The sequence below is a fragment of the Opisthocomus hoazin genome, chromosome 4, assembly GCF_030867145.1.
Source record: "Opisthocomus hoazin isolate bOpiHoa1 chromosome 4, bOpiHoa1.hap1, whole genome shotgun sequence".
In the NCBI taxonomy this organism is placed as follows: domain Eukaryota; kingdom Metazoa; phylum Chordata; class Aves; order Opisthocomiformes; family Opisthocomidae; genus Opisthocomus; species Opisthocomus hoazin.
The window spans coordinates 76,490,482-76,510,542 of NC_134417.1; the positions used below are offsets into that span (position 1 = coordinate 76,490,482).

The following is a 20,061-nucleotide window of genomic DNA, read 5'->3' on the forward strand; positions in this document are numbered from 1 at the left end:
TGGCTGGTGAGTAGCCTGCCAGGCTCCTTGGCTTCTGGTTTTCACAGAATGCCTGACTTCTTGCCTGATGGCCTGCCAAACAGCTGGAAAGCCAGGTCTCCAAGAGCTCCTAAGCGTTTTTGCTTCATATGGACTCCAAGCTCTCAGGCAGCTTCTTTGCATGGAACTTAGGACCGGAGGGTCCCCAGTGAGGGTGATGTGGGTTAGACTCTTTAAGTTTCCCTTTGCTTCCCAGCTTTCAGGTTATGTGTTTTACTGGAAAAGGACTCCTATATTTCTAGACGTCAAAGGACCTCAGGGCAATTTATGTCAGTCCATTCGGGATTGCCAGGATAACATGTCTATAAGAGGCCCAAACAACATGTGATAGTTGGTTCACTAAATTTCTAGGCAGCCTGTTTCAAGAATCATTGGGCAGGCTGGTTCTGCATGCACCCTGGCAAGCATGGCATCCAGCTACGGATTCACCAAGCCAGGTCTGACTTCTTGGGCTTCCTAAATCTCCAAGGACCCTGATGCTCTGGAGGGCCTCAGGGGCAATCCAAAAATTCCTTTTTGTCTCTCTTATAGTACTCTTTTGAAGTTTAGCTCATAACAAACACTTAAATATTTTGTAAGTCTACATCCAGATATCAGGGATTAAAAACTGCACTAAAATGAGATCAAATACAGAGAAGTAGGTATGATTGACGTTAAAAATGACAATGTCTAGAGAAAAGAAATAGGAAAATGGAAAGACAGCAGTAAGAGCATGAAGTTTTAACTGCCAAAGTTTCTGTATAGAATTGCAAGAAGCATAGCAAGGAAAACAAAGAAACTGGAAAACATTGTACATACTCAGGCAGGGAATTTTCACATTATAGACTTAACCAAAGAATGGTACATAAACAAAAATTCATTGGTACTACTTAAGTAAAATTTTTAAAATATAAAACAAATGAACAACAGTGTGCATTATAGAGCATGACTGATCTTTATACACTACATTTTTAAATTAGTCAAATGTGTAAACAAAGCATCTTAAATCACTTAAAACAGCAAACAATTTTACTATTTGTTAAATATCAGAAAAATTTCCAAGTTCAACTACCTTTCTTTGTTACTTTTAGTAAAGAAATTTTCTCTGTGGTTTTATACATATGGTTACATTAAAATTTCCATAACAAGCAAAATCTGTGTAAGAATCCTAAATAGCATGGGTCAGCAGCAGCATATTTTCCACCCACAGGTTAACTCCAGACTGCTGGCTCCAGTAGAAGTCACTTCCTCAGTATATAATACTTTTGCAAGAGTGAAGACTGCTTGACCTTCACAAACATCAATTTCATGACCTTTCCCTTTTAAACTTGATTTAATTTTGATCTGGTTTTTTTTTTGAGTCAGCATGGACATTCTCTTTCCCCATACATAGGAAATACACACACCACTTTAGATGGCTGATCATCCTCCATCACACCCATGAAGTTCCACTGCAGAGCTGAAAGGGATGCAATAACTTGGGGGGAGAAAAATCACACTTTATTAGAAAAAGTGTGAGATGTCATTTTACAAGTACTTTTTAAGAAAATAGAGTAACTTTCCACTCTCTTCCCTCAGATCTCCAGTCTCAGACTGTTTACTTAAATTATTTTGACAGACCTTATACGTAGCTGCCTTCCTGAAGCTCTTTAAGAAAGCCTGTATAGTTGTAGCTATAACAAAGCCTAAAACCGAAACTTTGAAAGTTGAAAGCTGATACGCAAGCACAGACAAAGGACAGAGGAAAGGATGATGTCTGGTATTACCATTCCTATTCTAACGTTTGCACTCAAAACTCTATTAAATATGGGGATGGAAAATGACCTCTACAACTTTTTTTTTTTTTTTTTTATTTCAAGACATACTATTTAAAGGTTACTTTGTGGGGAAACAGGTAGTTTCATAAAAACTCAAGCTGGCAGTGTTCCTCTTGTTGGCACAATGCCTTTGGATGAATTTTATAATAGCCCAAATAACATCTTTGTAGAGTTTCTCTAAATTTTTCTGTTTGAGCTAATGTACATCAGGAGAACACTACAAACGCTGTTTTTCAAAGAAGCATCATAAGCAAATATTGCTGTTCCAACATCAACAGAGTCAAGTAGATTTTTCTTAGCCATTTTTCATAATCATTTGTGTTTCTTGGACAGTGCATGTACACTTTGTCATTACCATAGTGCCTGCAGTACTTTTCTTTTTGGAAGTAAGGAACTAATTAATAAGAATCTGCTTATTTTAAGATAATTCCTTTGAATAAATGACATTCTTGACTCTTTAAGTCTTATATTTTAAAGAAATGTATGAACTAATTTATCCAAAATCATGAGATACTCGTCTAAGACTCACAAGTAGCCCTCACCGGGTGCTGTGCAAAATTTCTCAGGAGAGTTCTACCACCCAAATTATACCACTGCCAGCCTACTTGTAAGATCCTCACTCTACAAGAAATTCTTAAGGTTAAAAACATTTGGAACTAATGCTGGCATACAGAAGTAATAACTGATACCTAACCAATATTACAGCTGTCAGATCTGTAACAGCTTATATACTACATTGTACAGTTTACATCCTCTATTTAAAAAGACTTTGATCTGTCATGGACCAAATATCACTGACCTGTATCATATTGCTGTAACAAATGACATTACGTAGCTATATCATACTGATACAATTCTGTTCCATGGGAAGTACTCTGAATCAGCTACCATAATGTAACTGTCGACACATATAATCTAGGGTTACAGGAATTTAGGCTCTGCTCCCTGGAAACTAACTTCCTGTCTAACAGCAGGCAAACTAGTTAGACCCAAAAGCTCAAAACTGGTTAGCACCTAAACATCTCAAGAATTCAAGTCTTGGCCTTTTGTGACTCTTACCCCGCTAATGGTAAAACAGAAATGGTAGACTTTCCAATCTTAAACAGATTATGGTGAGAGTAAGTGCACGAGACAGCATCATGTACTCACATACCTTGACAATAGCAGCCTTATCAGTATGATAGATTAGCTTCTAACATTTCACAAATATCACAGAAAATAACCTTTAAGTTGTATGTACAGAAAATGTCTGTGCAGAAAAATGGATGTTGCAGTACATTGATATAAAAACTCATTTCTGATACTATTAACAAGTTCTATTTCATCCTTGAACCTCTACACTACAGAAGAGAACTACTATAGCTTCCAGAAAAGAACACAAAAAGAAAACAAATCCAGATTCCAAGCTCACAGCTATGTGAACATGGTTTGCAGTCCCAAATACAGGCTTGGAAAAGCCAGAATGCACATAATACTTTTAAAGTCATATACTTCTTACTGCTTTTGAATCAAGCATTGCATAAACCAAACTGTGCTTCTTGGAAGATAGTGTAAATTGTTGAATACTATTAACTTTGAATAAAAAAAAAATCAAAATGTTGTTTAGACAGAAATAGTTACTGCACTTCCACAGTGTGGCTATAATCGGTGCTTTATACATATTTCTTTCCATTCAGTGTCAGAGGCAAGGGTATTATTGGTAGATTTGTTTCAGTGTGCCACTCTGCCTCAGTCTCACACAAAGAACTCTTTGTGGGGTCACAGATCAGCATGTGGGCAGGCAGCCAAGAGAGATGAAAGAAGGATAGCTACACCAAGGATGTACATAGCTTACACTCATCAAATACCCCGGCAAAAAAAAAAAACCCAAGAAAAAAATCCATGTAGTCTATAATTTCAGTAGCTGTCTTCTATCCCCTTAATTTCTGAAAAAGTGCTTTTAATGGAAGCTCTAGCAATGTGCAGTTCTACTCTGGCACTACAGGTCACAGAATGTTACACATAATAAGTGTTACCTCAGTATTCAGATAAAGTCATATTTTAACATTCAGTTACACCAATATTGTTCAAAAGAGAGGTAGGTATAGTCATATCTTGACAGAGGAGACATGTATACACCCCACCACTAGATAACGAAAAATTTTACTATACTAGAGTGCACATTTAAAAAAAAAAAAAAGATGGAAAGATAATTCAGGATAACCAGCATGTCTGAGACATGGCAATCTAGCTGCTATTGCAGAAACCATCGTGAAGAAATAGAAAATGCTAAAGTTATAAAAATGAAGACCATATGTTCTCACAATACTTTCATTTCTATATCTGTATCTACATCCATCCATCTATATAAATTAGTAGCAATCATACAGTGCTCAATTTCATAAAGGAAACACTGCCCGCAAAGGATGCTAAGGATATCTAGCACTTTGAAGGAATTTCCATTCTCTACATAGTCAGGATCTCAAATGATATGTAGAAGGATAGATATTTGCGGTACAGTAGAGAGAAGATGCAAAAGTTGCATTGAATATGGAGGTAAATTAGAAACGGAAGGTATTACGGTACAAGGATTAAGGATAAAAGTATACTTAGTATTCTAGGAAACTTCTAATGGGAACCAAAACTTATCTCATTTATTTTAACACAGGTCAGTGGTAAGAATTCATTGAAGACGACTTACAGCTTATACTTACCATTTTATCTCTACTTGGGAACTGACATGAAATAAATGAATAGCTCTGTCTTCTGTGCACAACTGACCTGCACAACAACCGCTATTCACAACTGGCACTTTTTGTTGGCAGTCTCAGCAGAAAATCTGAGGATTACATTGGCACCGAGTCTGAAATACGCTCTGAAACCAAATGATGGTCTCTTGAGAACATAGCTAAAGTACCTCATAGCGGAGAACAACTACAACTACCTGTGCTGTTCATAGCTTGTGAGCAGAAGCTTTCTGTTTTCAGAATTGTCGGATTTTCAGCATGTTTTATTTTGGAACAGTAAATTCAGGTCCTGATAAGTTATTAAAATATATTTTCCAAATACACTAAACACTGTAAAGGCAAAACACAATGCTATAATGAGTGCTAGATGGAGGACTGTTCACTGTCGAAAAGTGAATACAACATTTTTTTAAGCTGTTAACAGAATGAGATAAAAAGAGTGTAAATAGAAAACAGTAAAGTATTGCTGGAAATCATCCAAATATAAAAATTCTATGTGAGTATATATATAACCAAATTATTACTTCAAATACTTTCTTACCTTAGCATTTTTAATGCAAGGACAAATAGCCCAAGCTGCACTTGCTTGAACATCTGGATTAGGGTTTTTCAACAATGACCATAACAAACGAACTCCATCTAGACGGTCAATTATCCTATTGCAGAAACAGACCAAAAAAGAGATATAATTAATTATGGAGCAAACAATGTTAAATTTTAAATTATATCAGTTTCTTTGGAACACTTCTTTAATAAATATTGATACGATTTTCTTTAACATACTTCTTGCTTTATTTAAGTGCTTGTGTTTTATTGTCAGCTGATCACCATCAACATATTCAGTAAACATTACTTATTATAACAGATGAGTGTGAGCAAATGATGTAGAGACAGAATATGTTTTCTAACTAAATCTTTTATGATGTTTACTTTTTTCTCAGCACTGTCATTCAAAATGCTTATAGAAGATAAAGTAAACTACATTATAACGAGAATTCATATAAATGTGAAAAAAAGCATACTTTTTAACGATCTGCATGCAAAGTGAAATCTGAATTGAAGCATACTGGCTTCTTTCATTTAGTAACAAATACTTTCCAATACAAATATTTATGCCCAAAACTATGTACTTAACTTTTTATTCAGTCTATGCTTAATGTATTTACCTTACTCTATGACATATTTTAAAATACTATGTTTCTAATCCAGCATTAGAAATTAAAATGGTCACACCACAGTGCATCCTTTGTTCAGTACGAATAACGTGTAACTTGTTTCCCATGTGTTCCTTACCAACGAGTCTAACACTGAACACTATGTTATAATTACTTGAACACACTGTAATCAAAGTATCTTTGTGACTATCTGAAAAATGAACTATCATCAGAATCATCTCTACACCATCTGTGTTATGTTTACATATCAGTCAGGCTTGGGGATCCTAACTTCACATTGTGGTTCAGTGAATACCTTAAATGGAAAAGAAGGTCAAACAAAACTTGATAGTCTTTACAAACATGCCTTTTTTCAAAAAGATATATTAAACCCAAAGCAAATGAGCTGAATAGAAAGAAAAGCAAGTGCACCTTCATTTTCTAACCTCAAAAGTACAAATTCAATTGTATAAAATTAGTCTACATCTTTAATTGTAAATACAAGAGAAATCTAAATACAGACTGTGCTTAAAAACATCAGATAAAATATCTCATTTGTGTTAACTGCATATAGGTTTGCTAGGAAAATGTTAAAAAATCAGCTTTGTATGTAATCCTAGCATCATTTGAAGCAGAAAAAATAATTAAGGACATGAATTCTATCTGAAATAACCAGGGATTTTATTCATAACACTTGTATGCAAACTGGTTAAACAACTATGTTTTTCAGAATAATACTTTTTGCACAAAGCTATGGTTAAGCTAAGACACTGTAAGTCTTTTAAGATCTGCTAATTTTAATACAGCTTATTTTACACACTTGGCTCAAAATCAACTGCAAGAAAATCATCATTCAAAGGACAAATTTAGAAGTCAATGACACAAAATAAAACTGCGTGATCACAAACTACACAATTACATATGTATGTTCATAGTAAACGACTTAAGTAAAACCTTCAAAACAGGCTTTTAAATCCCTCCAAACCCCAAACACTTTCAAGCAATTTTAACATTACTTTCCTGTCATTTCAGAAAGCACAAGGAATTTTTTCCTATATTTGAATTAATTAAAAAAGAACCCATGCATCTTTCTTCTAGTCAAGCAGAGTACTGACCCTTTACCAACATGAGGTACTTCCTCCCAAGAGGGGCTAAATATAAATGACCCAGCTCCAACCAGTATATAAAAATCAAGCGATAGAAGCCAAACACTGAGCTCAGATTTTTCCACCACACTTAACAAAACAACCTCTAGGCTGATTTATCCTTCCTTTTTATTTTTTTGAAAGCTTCCTTTACAATTTAAAGTTTACCTTCATTTTCTTTTCAGTTTTCTTGGTTTCTCTTCAGCTTTTCAAGGTAAACTAGCCTCACTCTATGGTTTATTTTTCTAAAGAGTTTTGCCTTTTGCTTGAAGACCAGAAAGACTGGTTGTCTTAGACCCAACAGAACAACTCAGAATATCTGAAAGTGTAGCCCTCTGTATGTTCAACATGTGTAAAACCAAACTAAAAACCAGTATGGACTAAACAAACAAATCTCCAAATTGCATTGTTCATCACTGATTACTGCTTTCTCTCAGTTACACTAGATTAACTTGAACGAAAAGAACTCTGCATACAAGAAGGATGCTCTTAAATTCTCATACTGGAAGAAGCTGTGTAATCACCATACAAGCACAAACCATTTTATTTTCATCTTGCTGAGAACATATATTTGTCAATTAAGAAAAAGCTGCTAAACAGTTCAATTCTTTATCTTGCTATGGTTTCACTTCACTATGTAGCAGATGAAGAAACTGGGTGTTAAACGAGCGTATCTGCTATAAAAGCAAGGGGAACACTAAAATAAATGGCCCTGAAAAATGTTTCCTCTATAAAAGTGCTTAGACATTAGTTTCCTTTTTACGTGGAAATTCCATTTTAAAGTGGACAAAAAATATACAACTAGGCTTTTTTACAAATAAGCAAAAAAACCCACACTCATAATCTTAAAAATTTCAGCCCTGATGGCATAATGCTAAACAATATTTTGATTTGCCTTTGTATGTAGCTTTCGTATCTAATTTTCTTCCCAAAATTTATTATAACATTATTAGCAGGATGCTGTAACAAAGCTGCTTACCACAATAAATACAAGCAAACATACCTTAAAATTTACTTTGGTTGGCATTCAATTCTGTATTCCTCCATAGCTAGTACAATAGTCATTCTGTGGTTAGTCACTTAAATGATCTATTTTCTAATAATTTGTTGACATTATGATGATAAAATTAATGTACAGAACACTATTAACAGTCAAAATTTTAACAGGTATGGAAGCCACCCAAAGCAGAAATGTAAACTTTATTCTAAGTAAGTACTGTATGTTGCTTCACTGTAAGTACATAACATAATGTAAATATGCAGAGTTCAGAAGCAAGAGTCCAGATTGTGAACTACTGTGACTCTGTACCATAACACAGCAGAGGCATCTCACAAGAGATGTGGACCAACATGGCCAGTGGCCACCTTTTCTGATTCAAAGCTCTGTGTCTTGTTGTAGACTCTTCTTATCTGATCACTAACACAATTTAGAACAAGCTGTAGATTACTCTGCTCCTCAAAATAGCTAAAAGTACTTGTATCGGCAGTTAGAAATAGCTGGGGTGAAAAGCCACTCCTACTGTGCACTCCTGTGCTAGCCAGACACGATTAGAGCAGAGGTGAAGAGGTATGCAGCTGATGTGACTCCTACAAAACGACAGCTGCAAGGTGTATGAGCAAAACATCTTCCTGATTTTCACAGAGAACAGCTGATGTACGGTGTATATAGAATACATCTTACATGCAAGAATACAGAATATATCTTACAACCTGCTGGCCACTCTGCTTTTGATGCAGCCCAGGATACGGTCGGCTTTCTGGGCTGTGAGCGCACATTGTTGGGTCATGTTGAGCTTCTCGTCAACCAGCACCCCGAAGTCCTCCTCCTCAGAGCTGCTCTCAATCCATTCTCCACCCAGCCTATATTTGTGCTTGGGATTGCCCCAACCCATGTGCAGGACCTTGCACTTGGCCTTTTTAAACCTCAAGAGGTTCACACAGGCTCTCCTCTCAAGCCTATCAAGGTCCCTCCCTTCCCTCCAGTGTGTCGATCGCACCACTCAGCTTGAGGTCGTTGACAAACTTGCTGAGGGTGCACGCAATCCCACTGTCCATGTCACTGACAAAGACATTAAACAGCACTGGTCCCAATACCAAGCCCTGAGGAACACCACTCATCTCCACTTGGACATCGAGCCATTAACCACAACTCTTTGAGTGCAACCATCCAGCCAATTCCTTCTTCACTGAGTGGCCCATCCATTGAATCTACGTCTCTCCAATTTAGAGACAAGGATGCAGTGTGGGACAGTGTCAAACGCTTTGCTCAAGTCCAGGTAGATGACGTCAGTTGCTCTTCCCGTATCCACTAATGCTGTAACACTGTAGTAGAAGGCCACCAAATTTGTCAGGCATGATTTGCCCTTAGTGAAGCCACGTCAGCTGTCTCGAATCATCTTCTTATTTTCCATGTGCCTTAGCACAGTTTCCAGGAGGATCTGCTCCACGATCTTGCCAGGCACAGAGGTGAGACTGACTGGCCTGTAGTTCACCAGTTCTTGTTTTTACCCTTTTTAAAAATAGGTATTATGTTTCCCCTTTTCCAATCAGTGGGAACTTCACCGGAGTGCCAAAACTTCTCAAATGTGATGGATTGTGGAGTCCTGGCTGGACGAGAGGGGACGTAGTTTGGTGCTGTTGAGCAACCCAGGTTCCGATCCGGAAGTGAGCCTCGGGAGCGGCTGACACGGAACCCTGCTGGGAAGGCAGAGCGACGAGCTCAGGACACTGGAGCAGGGGGAACATCACCGTTTCCTGCCACACTGTCACTTCCTTCCTGCCACGTTGTTGTTTCCTGCCACAGTACTGTTTTCACTTCGAGATGCAGCTCTGCACCAATCACAACGAGTTGCAGTAGTTTTGCCTATATATGGATTGGGGGTTTAACCATTCGGATGCTGTAATAGTTTTGCTATATAAACCTTGTTTTGCTGACTAATAAAGGTGTACGATCATACTCATATTGGGGTCACATCGTTACAACGGGTCCGTAACCCACGCCTACAATGGATAGTGGCTTAGCAACTTCATCCGCCAGTTCCCTCAGGACCCGTGGATGGACCTCATCAGGTTCCATGGACCTCTGCACCTTCAGGTTCCTTAGATGGTCTCGAATCTGATCTTCTCCTACAGTGGGCGGTTCTTCATTCTCCCAGTCCCTGCCTCTGCCATCTGTGACTTGGGCGGTGTGGCTAACGCATAATTTAACAAGATAATTTTTTTTAATTACTTTTGTTGGCTCTTTATAGTCAACACTTGCTTAATAAAGACTTTTCCCATTACTTCATTGAAGAACCTTGATATCATGACATCACTGAACATCATGAGATGTCTGTGCAAGACATGGGTCACAATTCTAGAAATTTTCTTTGCTTTTTTTTATATATCTGAAACTAGCAAAGCTTTTACTCTGAAATAGTATTTCTCTTTCAAATTCAAACTTAATATTGAACATTTCCAGCAGAAACTTCAACATGTATTGCTTAAACACACATGCAAACACACAGCCTAGACATCTGTTTGTCATATCTATCATCTTTCTCTGTTACAGTGTTACTTGCCAGAACTTTTGAGAAGTCTAGTTTAATTGCCTGCCAATTTAGACCACAAATACAAATGTAAATAAACAAAGTTATACTGACTCTGTACTGTGCTCACTGGTAAGATTACAGGGTTTAATTCTGGCAGAATGTAATCTCATCTCTTTTGAAACCACAATTTAGCATGTTTCTTAAAACTTTCACTAGTTGTTGCAGACTGCTTTGATAAATAGTATTATACACCAATGACTCAAACTCCATCTGTTTGGCTAAACTGTACATTTTCGTTTATAAGATTCTCAACCCCTGGTTTTGAATGCTAGAGATGAAGTCTATGGGTTTTCAAATGAAAATCTAGTGACAGTTAAAGATTAAGCACTAGTCCTCTGATTTTAGTAAGCGAAAAAGAATAACTTGTAACAAGTTCCTCAGAATGACAAATTTACATAAAAGACAGGCAGCAGCATCTCTGTCAGTGGTCGTGAAGGAGACTGAGTATGTAGAACAGCTTCATGCTGTCCGCATAATGGTAAGAAAGTTCAGTCACATAGTTATGCTTTTTTTAAGATAAGTCAAGTTATTCTTTTCTGTGAGAGAAGCTGTCTGCTGCTCTTTATTTTACATAGCTCAATAGAGTCAATAAGAATTACTTCATTGCCTGAAGTTGCCTTAAAGGCTTGGTGCACAAAAGCAACTCTGTTGTACCTTCCACTCAGTAGCTGTAGAAGTTAAAGTGTCTACTAGCAAAAATGGCAGAGATAAAATATATGAAAGACATACAGAAGCTGTAGATTCACCTATGCCATTCTACTAGTCTCTTCGTCAGTGCAGGCTTCCTCCATGGAACATATGATAAATCTACAATATTTCCCTCAGAAGTTAAATGCACTACTTCATAGAACACTCTCAGGTTTTTATAATCCATAATAATATTTTACTTCTTATATTAATCCCACCCTCTACATTACATACCCTTGAATCATTCACAGAAACTACAGTCGCTCCACTCTCAATCTGTATAGTTTCCACATACCTACTGCTGCAGGTATAACCACATTCAAAATAGAAGACTGCTCAACTGAATATTTAGTCTCTAAGCCACACTTTGTTAAACAAACATGCAGCTGTTGAAATGTAAGAATATACCTGAAAATTCTCAATCCTTATGAGGGCTTGATACTCCCTTTAAATTTTCCTGTTTTGTTCTGGGTTTCTAGTACATATGAAAGCCAACTATAGCAGAATCCAGAAAAATCATCATAGCTTTCAGCTTCTGTAGTACCAAACTAAAAAAGTAACTCTTTAAACAGTGCTTGCCTATACAAGATATAATAAGCCTGAAGACCTGCCAGTAGAATTTGTCAGGAGAAAAGCTAACAGTAGAGAACAACTGATCTCCTAGAACCTTTCAAGCCATTCTGAGGAATAAGTGATTATGAAATAAGGAATGTAATAGGGATCCAGCCAGATGAACCAGGAAGACCAGAAACATCTAAGTATCAACCTACAAGCGGAAGTTCTTATCATCTGTGTTTATTTATAGGCTACAAGTGGCTTTGCTTTGCTTCTTTCCAGAAGACAATCTTGGCACATCTCCACATCCTTGTTAAGATATGTCCTTTTGGTTAAGAACTTCAGAAAATGTTTACAGAAAGAGAATGAACTCCACAGTAGTTTCTAACAAGGCTAATTCTTGTCTTAGTCCCAAATTCTGTAAACGGAACAAAGTAGTACTACAGACTATGTATCCTTCATGTCTTTTGTGACTCACTCTTCCCAAAAAGGAGGAGAACAGTTTGGATGAGGAGATAGTATTTCAATTCCTGCTGTACTGGTCTGAGATGAGGAGAAGGGAGAGGAATGGATGTCCCAGGATGGGTGTGTGTGGGTCTGTGTGCTCTGAAGTGCTCGTAACCCTGTGGGAGGCAGAGCACTCAACCAAGCAAATCATTTAAACACTTGAGCAGTTGCCTGGTGTCAATGTTTTAACTAATCATTGTTTTCAAATATTTTGCTGGATTGGTATCAAACTTACCCGCACCTGGATGAATTATGCCTTTGGAAAAGACAGCAGCATTATCTCTTCTAGTACTGTAAGTCTAACTAGCACAATACATCAGGTACATGTCACAGGCTTGCTAATAATAATACTTTCTGTGTAACATTTTTTTTATAGTAGTAAAAAGTATATTCTACTCCTGATCTAAGATTTTGCTTACTTGCTATTGTTTTAAAATATCTTTAAAAAACATTTTAAAAGTTGAGAACCTTCAACAGAGAATTTCATGTGAACCAAATTCGACATTTGATTCCTTTGTCCACTCGTCACATAGTCTATACAATTTTGCCCCAAACAACCTGTACTCTCTCCTTCTTAAAAACAAGATGGACTCTGTTCTATCACAATTTTAGCAGCAACTTGTGTTATTTTTTGTGCTTATACTGACCACTTTCCAGTACGAAGCTATCCATACTGGATACTACAAGTGACAGACCAGAGTACTGGAGTATGTCTGAGGTTTTATACATACCGATTTATATTTATTAGCATTCAATTTCAGTTGATTTACAATGTCAATTCTGTTCAGTTAATACATTCCTCTAAAGACTGATTTTTAGTGATACATGTCGTGAAAGTGATTTCATTTATTTATGCTTTTATGCTACATGACTAACTGTTCATACAAGCCATGTTTACAGTTGTGTACCATCTAGCCTTTTGCCACTGGGTGACAGCCAAAGCATGAAAACAAAAGCCCTATTCAGGAAAAGAATTCCCTGCGCTGCTGTATGAATATCAAGTGAATTATGCAAATCAGAACAGGAGGGGCTTAATAAAACTCTCTTTCGGACCTTCCTTATGTATAAAGAGGGAAATATGCTGAGAATCTTGAGGTAAATATCTCTGTAAGGGAACAGTAAGCACAGTAAATGCCAACCTCAAATTTTAACAGGAACACTTAATCATAAACCTCAAGGATCTTTGTAAGCTACAGAAATCTGCATCACAAAACCAAAGAGAGTAGAAACACTCTCTGTAAAAAGACAGTCTTTTTCTTTGGTTTTGCAAAGGAATAAGAGGGGAGAAAAGCATCCAAAAAAAGTCTGAGTTCATAAAAGGAATGATGGAGAGGGAAAAAACAGATAAAATACAAATAATACTCTACTTTGAAAAAATTAAAATTATTTTTCATGACAGTAAATGTACACATTGCTTTTTAGAATTACTTTCTCTAATTTAGGCTACTATTTATGATTTTTGAACAGATGTAAAAGGAGAAGGCAAAACAGGTACCTATTAAACAGCACTTTAAAATGGTGTTCTATAACTTTGAATTTTAACTTTAATAAAAATTAATTTACTAAAGGTTTATCTGATTTTCCCCAAAGTGCAAAAGCCTTATGTTCTATATAATTCCTTAATGATTTTTTTTTATACATACAGCACATTTTACAGTAGGATGTAACTAAACCACATAGGCCTGTGGAAAACAAAAAGTAAAATATACTTTTAAAGTCAGATTAGAACTGACTATATTTGTGCTTGAATTACTAAAAAATTATTTTTTTCTATATTAAAATGCTATGAATATGAATAGCTTACATCATATTTTCAGGTTCTGTTGCACAAGCTCCCACTGCTTTGGTGACATTCACAAGTAGTGCCTGATCAGTTCCAGTAAGTAACTTCACCAGAAGTGGTATTCCATCACATTTTCGGATAATTGTTCGATTTACTGGCTCTTGGCAACATTCTCCCAGTGCTCCAACGATATTTACAAGGACTTCTTCAGGCTGATCAGTAAGCAGTCCTACCAAAGCTTCTACGGCTTTATATTCCCGAAATCTGAAAGAGAGCAATAAAGCCAAAGTTGTTATTTTCAGTATGTTACTATTATAAGTTTAATTTTATAATTAAAGTATCATTATAATTCAAGTACAATGTTTAATTGCTGTATGTAAATGATCTTGTTGAAGAACCCACAATACAGGTAAACCACTCCAACCAGTTCTTGAAAGTGTGACATACAGCATAATCTCTTACACTACCTTTTTAAATACATTTCTCTAATTTAGCTATCTAGGAATAAAACTTAAAATGTGGATGCAACACTTACAAATAGCTGAAAACATACTGGAAGACTGGCAAGTACTGTGGCATCTGAACTTCCAGTACTTCTTCCTGCCATGTTACCAATAGCTAGGGTAGCAGCGTATCAGACCCTCCTCCACCCCTCCGGACCAAGGGATCACCCTTACTTTTCACTAAATGTTAGACTTTAGAAAGTTTGCCCTGACCCATTCTATACTTACTTCAGGTCTAATATGTGCATTTTCCTAAGGTCAGACCTATAGTTCTAGTACACTTCTATTGTACTATGTTAGATTCCATTTTGAAATTAAGAAATAAGTTGACAGAAATTTAAGTTGACTGTTGTATTAATACTTCCCTCATTCTTCATTGCACTTTTGGTACCAAAAATCAAAAATATGTTTTCAAAAATCCTGGAGGTCCTGTCCTACAAACAGATGCATACAAAACGTTCATCTTTCAGAACAGGACTTTATTCCTCAGTACTGGGGTCATCTTCTCAGTTCATTTTGTTCAGAACTCAGAGGATTCTTAATACTTAACAAACACTGTATCTCCCTCTCATACATTTTCTATGATACACCTTGACAATTCCACTTGGTGTATCAAGCCAGATATAGCCTGCATATTAACTAATAATTATGCTTTGATTTATACCTTTGTGTAAATACATGTAGTTCCTCCCCTAAAGAGATAATTTCTCTGAGGGTAGAGAGTCCTCATTGGTGCTTCCCCCATGGCCCTTAGCTTCTGGAAGTGTCTACTTGAGCTATAAATACTCTGTATTTTCCAGGAACCAGTTGCAGATGTGGCTTTTCTTTTGTACAAAAAAAATAGTATTTTTGAGATTTTGATGGCAGAACTAGAACTGTTTTGATAAAAGTTAATCTTTCAAAGCTGGTTTATCAGTATAGCAATTAAAGTAACTGAGAAGTGAGAAACTGTCATTTTTCATCATTCAAGCCTTTGCTTAAAGAGGAACCTTCCTCTCCTTGTTCACTACAATTTGGAAGTATCCCTGTAATTTTTTTTCAAGATAAATCAACAGCATGGAAAAGGAGCAACGAAGCAAGCAAACAATTTAAAGAAAAACCCTGATTTTCTCTGGCTACTTTAGCTGTGTTGCATATCAACTGCTTCACAAATGGAACGATAAGAGCTGGCTCTGCAACTGGCAGGCCACACTGACAGAGTTGTTGGCTCGGGCCATCTTGTGTCCAGAAGCAGTACGGCTGTTTGCGTCCATCTGGAACCTGAGCTGGTCAGGCCCAGGCACCTGCATCGGCTCATTGCTGAGTCAGCACAACATCTCAGCAATGTACTTCAGGTATAGGAAATACTGTGGCATAGTTCGGAGATAATTAAGTGGCCCTGCAGGAATCAGCAGGGTTTGTTAGTTCTAGCTTCATGCCAGACTCAAGCTCATTCATCCAGATCTACTCACGTGTTTTCATATTATCCTCCCTCCCTGTTGTTGTGCCCTCCCATCTTGATAGGGTTTACTGCTTCGGACTCAGCACTACATAATACATGAATTCAGCTCAAGCCTGGAGCTGCGCCTGGCTAGTAACCTTTGTGGAGTGTCAAGCACTTGCCAAAGATATGTGAGTAGCCCAGTAAAAACCTCTTTGCGTTTGGACAGAATTATTGGCTACAGCTACAGTAACAAATAATACAGGCGAGGGCTCATTCTCTAGCCCTGAGGACAAGAGGCACAACATAGCATCCATATAGGTAAAATCTCTTATCCTCACTGTTCAGGGTGGCCTCACCCATTCTGCCTAATAGAAACAATCTCTGGCCTGCACTGTTCCCAAGGAGTGTGTGGGCATTGTCTGGGAGAGCGCTTGCTGACACAGGCCAAACTCTATAAGGGACTGTGCTAGCAGTTAAACAGTATGGATACTCACAACATACTGCTTGCACCCTGAAAGGTTTGGCCCTGTTTAGTTTACTAGTATAGAGAGCGCCATTCTGTCCATCTCATCACTGACTGATTCAGAACCAGGATGCCTCTGTGCAGAAACCCAAAGCCCACAGAAAAGAAGGATATACCCTTTTGAAAAGCAGGTTACTGTGCAACCAAGAATGCAAAAGCAGTAGGACAGCAGTAGACTACAGAAAGACCATGGCTCTGTATATCAAGAGTTTGGGAACTCATTTAGGACAGTAAAAAGCCAGACTGAAAACCCTTATTACTGGCATTCCTTCTGATTTTTTCCAGCAGTTATCTATTGTGTCTACTTGTCCAGCAAAGTACACTAAAATTAGGGCTGCAGAAAGAGGTTACCCGCTACTGATACTTCTTCCAGCCTATGAGTCTTACATTCCTCTGTACAGAGCAGCATAAATTCAGCAGGAAGCCTAGCACTTACTCCAGTGGAGCAGGCTTTTTTTTTTGCGGTACGGTGCACGAATCTGATAAATGGATTTTAGATGAGGGGTTAAGTATTCTCATCATTAAGCTGTTCCATGAAAGATGGAAGGTTTTAACTTCTGTCACATTCTCAGATAATCACTCAGGACCCCAGTACCAAGTGGTTGTAGGCACATATGGTCCAATTCTCATCAGTCAATATCACTCATTTAGAAGCTGGGTGTCCAGACTGAGCTACTTCTCTGAGCTCCTTCTGTAGTCAAGGAGAGAGGGATCTAGGCTAATTATCCTAGATTCCAGTATATTTCTGAAGTAGGTGGACTAATGTGTATTAGATATGTACCCTAGAATAAGGTAATTTGCTCTCTGTTGCTCTTGACTTAAGACATTAAAGCTAAGTGTGCTAACTAGTCTCTCTACCATGCAGCAGTGATTCCAGTTTGTAAGCTACAGAGAAGAGTGGGGATCTCAGATACACCCACGTCAAATGTCTACTATGTGCCAGTATGCCTCCAGACTCAGTGTCCTATCTCTTAACTATTCTTTAGAGGTACCAGTTGTCCCCACTGACTCTTAAGATTCTAGGAACTCAGCACTGTTTCCACTGTACCCTGATGAGGTCAAGTGGTAATTTTTTCAGTACTATAAAACCTAAGTTGAAAGCCCAACTGATTATAAAACAGGGTTTTGAAGAATCATGACATAACAAATTTGAAAACAATAGAGGCCCATAAAATCAAAACATGATAATGTAATAAATGTTTGTAAAATTAAATTGTTACTTTGACACATTTTCTCCACTGATTGCACATTTCCAGATTGCTCCTGTCACAGCTGATAAAAGTTGTTTGTTTTCAGAGTTACCAAGCAGAACAGATAGTGGTTGTAGACCTCCATACTGTCTGACCAGGTCACGTGTTTCTTTATCTTCTGCACACTATTTAAAAAAAAAAGTGAAAGTCTTCAAAAATCAAGTGTATTATAACTCGTAAAAACTAATACAGAAGAAAACATAAACATTTTATTAAAGTATCTGAATATGCTAATGACTCACTAAGAGAGTTTGACAGCAAACTGCTACCGTATATGCAGCAGTGCTTATACTGTCACATTGTCTACCTTGTGGGCAAACAAACATAAGAAAGCAAAGCAGCTCTTTGCACAGTGTGCCCTGCCTCTCTCCACTGGCTACCTGTGCACTGCAGGGCTTGCACACAAGAAAAGCAAGTAGGAACTTCATTATATTATTAAATATGCAGCTAAAATAGTCTAATAAGAATTATCCAAAGACCACCAACATTTTTATACAGTAATTTCTTACACATTAGACAAATAGTAAAACTAAGAAATATTAAAACTGACAAACACATGAAAACAAAGGGCTAATCCTGGCTCTGATCTACTGATTATAATAATAAAATTACCTTAAATATGGCACTTGCACAATGCATCTGAAGCTCCTCATCCTCACTACTCAGATATTTCACAAGGTTCTCAATCATTCCTTCTGTCCTTATTGCAAGTCTGTAACTTGGCTAAAAAGATAAACTGCATCTTTTAAATCCTGTATATTAACAGTTAATAACACTAGTTACAATAATAATACAGTGCTACAATTGTACATTTTGATATTGAGAAGCCTTGTACTTTATTTTAAGCACCAGTCACCTGCATTTCCTTGAAAATACTATTCATGTTCTCAAAGTTAATCAAATGCATAAATTCTCTACAGTGCTCTTCAAATCACCTGTAAAACCAGGTGCTGAAATGCCTATTTTGTAGTCACCTGGCTTAAACAGAATTCAGAATCTTCTGAAAGGTGTCTAGACTCCCTACTCATAGCCAAGAAACAGATGCTTCAGAATAGGATCAAGAAGTACCCACTCATTTTATCGAGAGCCAACAGCCAAAAAAAGAGAACTAGTCCTAGGACAAGGTTAGAAAAACATGTTCTTAGAATTAAAAATTTTAGTGATCTTTTCTTCCAAATTTTAACCCACACACGTTGTAACAGCGGACTACTATTTAACAAAGGGGAAACTTCTGTCTCAGAGATGCATTTAGTGTTATTTCCAAATTTGCCAGGTAAGAAATCCTCAAAAACTTCACCTTCTCAAGAAAGACTTACTGAAGCTAAAATCAGGCAGGTTGCTGTCTTGTGGAGCATGCATAAACCTGTGTAGTTCAAGAAGCTAATTTTGAAAATACAATGTGTTTTATGATGTAAAATTTTCTGAAAAATCATGTCTTCCAGGTCTCAAATTCACCAGGAGAATCTATGTATATTTTTGACCTTCAGTGAAATGCACCTTAATTTCAAATATGATTCCACAAATAGAGAAATAACCACTCATCTTATATGGCAATGGCAAAGAATACTTGTATTCAAATTTAAAAACTGAATATACTCAAAGTTGTGACACCTGCCAAGGAAATCACACATATTCCCTTCTTCTTTTTGCAATTGATCATACACCATCTCACCCAATTCACAAGGACATTGTAAATCACACTGCCCTACACTTCATTGGATCATCTTGGTCACACCTGCAGGTTAGCTTTGTAGAATTTAAATGTACTGATTAACCAGAATATAGCATCTTCATTTGCCAGATTTGTCAGGTATAGTGAAAAAAATGAGAAAAAAAAAGAAAATGATTAAGGATTTAATGTCTATATATTTTCTTTCACAAACTACTGCTACACTTTCAAATAAAAAACATGTGCTCTTTACTTCATTAGAAGCTGTGATCTTCTCAAAAATACTTTGACCACACAAAGCATCTACTTCTCGATGGGATAACTACCCTGGTTTAAATGACAGGAAAACGTAATGCTTCCATTTAGTAGCCAATTGTTTTAATGACTAGAAATTTGCTATATGTGTTTACTTACCTCTGAGGCACATTCTTGTAGCGTCCCCACTACTGGGGTTAAGATGTTCATATGTGAACATCTGAGCCATCTAGCTAATAATGGAATGCCACCAGCTTTACGGATTGCTTCTTTATTTTTGGTGCTTTTGCTGCAGCTCCAGAGTGCCAAAGCCCCACAGCGTGCTATTTCAGTATCTTTTGCTTGGTGTAGTGTTGGACCAGTTGATCCCACTGAAATACTTTCCAACAGCCCAACCTAAAAAAACCCATTTTTTTTTTTTAATTATGTACAGGGAACTTTGATATTACACTGCTT

General features: G+C 37.1%; 1 protein-coding gene across 1 annotated transcript in view; it reads right to left on the bottom strand.

Annotated features, from left to right (window-relative positions):
* The window catches only part of ODAD2 (outer dynein arm docking complex subunit 2), a 90,854-nt gene that overhangs the window by 36,153 nt on the left and 34,640 nt on the right, over positions 1-20,061 (bottom strand). Inside the window, 5 exon segments of the mRNA XM_075417486.1 lie at positions 5,103-5,217; positions 14,004-14,246; positions 17,652-17,806; positions 18,294-18,404; positions 19,765-20,001. Of these exon segments, the coding sequence (XP_075273601.1) occupies positions 5,103-5,217; positions 14,004-14,246; positions 17,652-17,806; positions 18,294-18,404; positions 19,765-20,001 (861 nt within the window).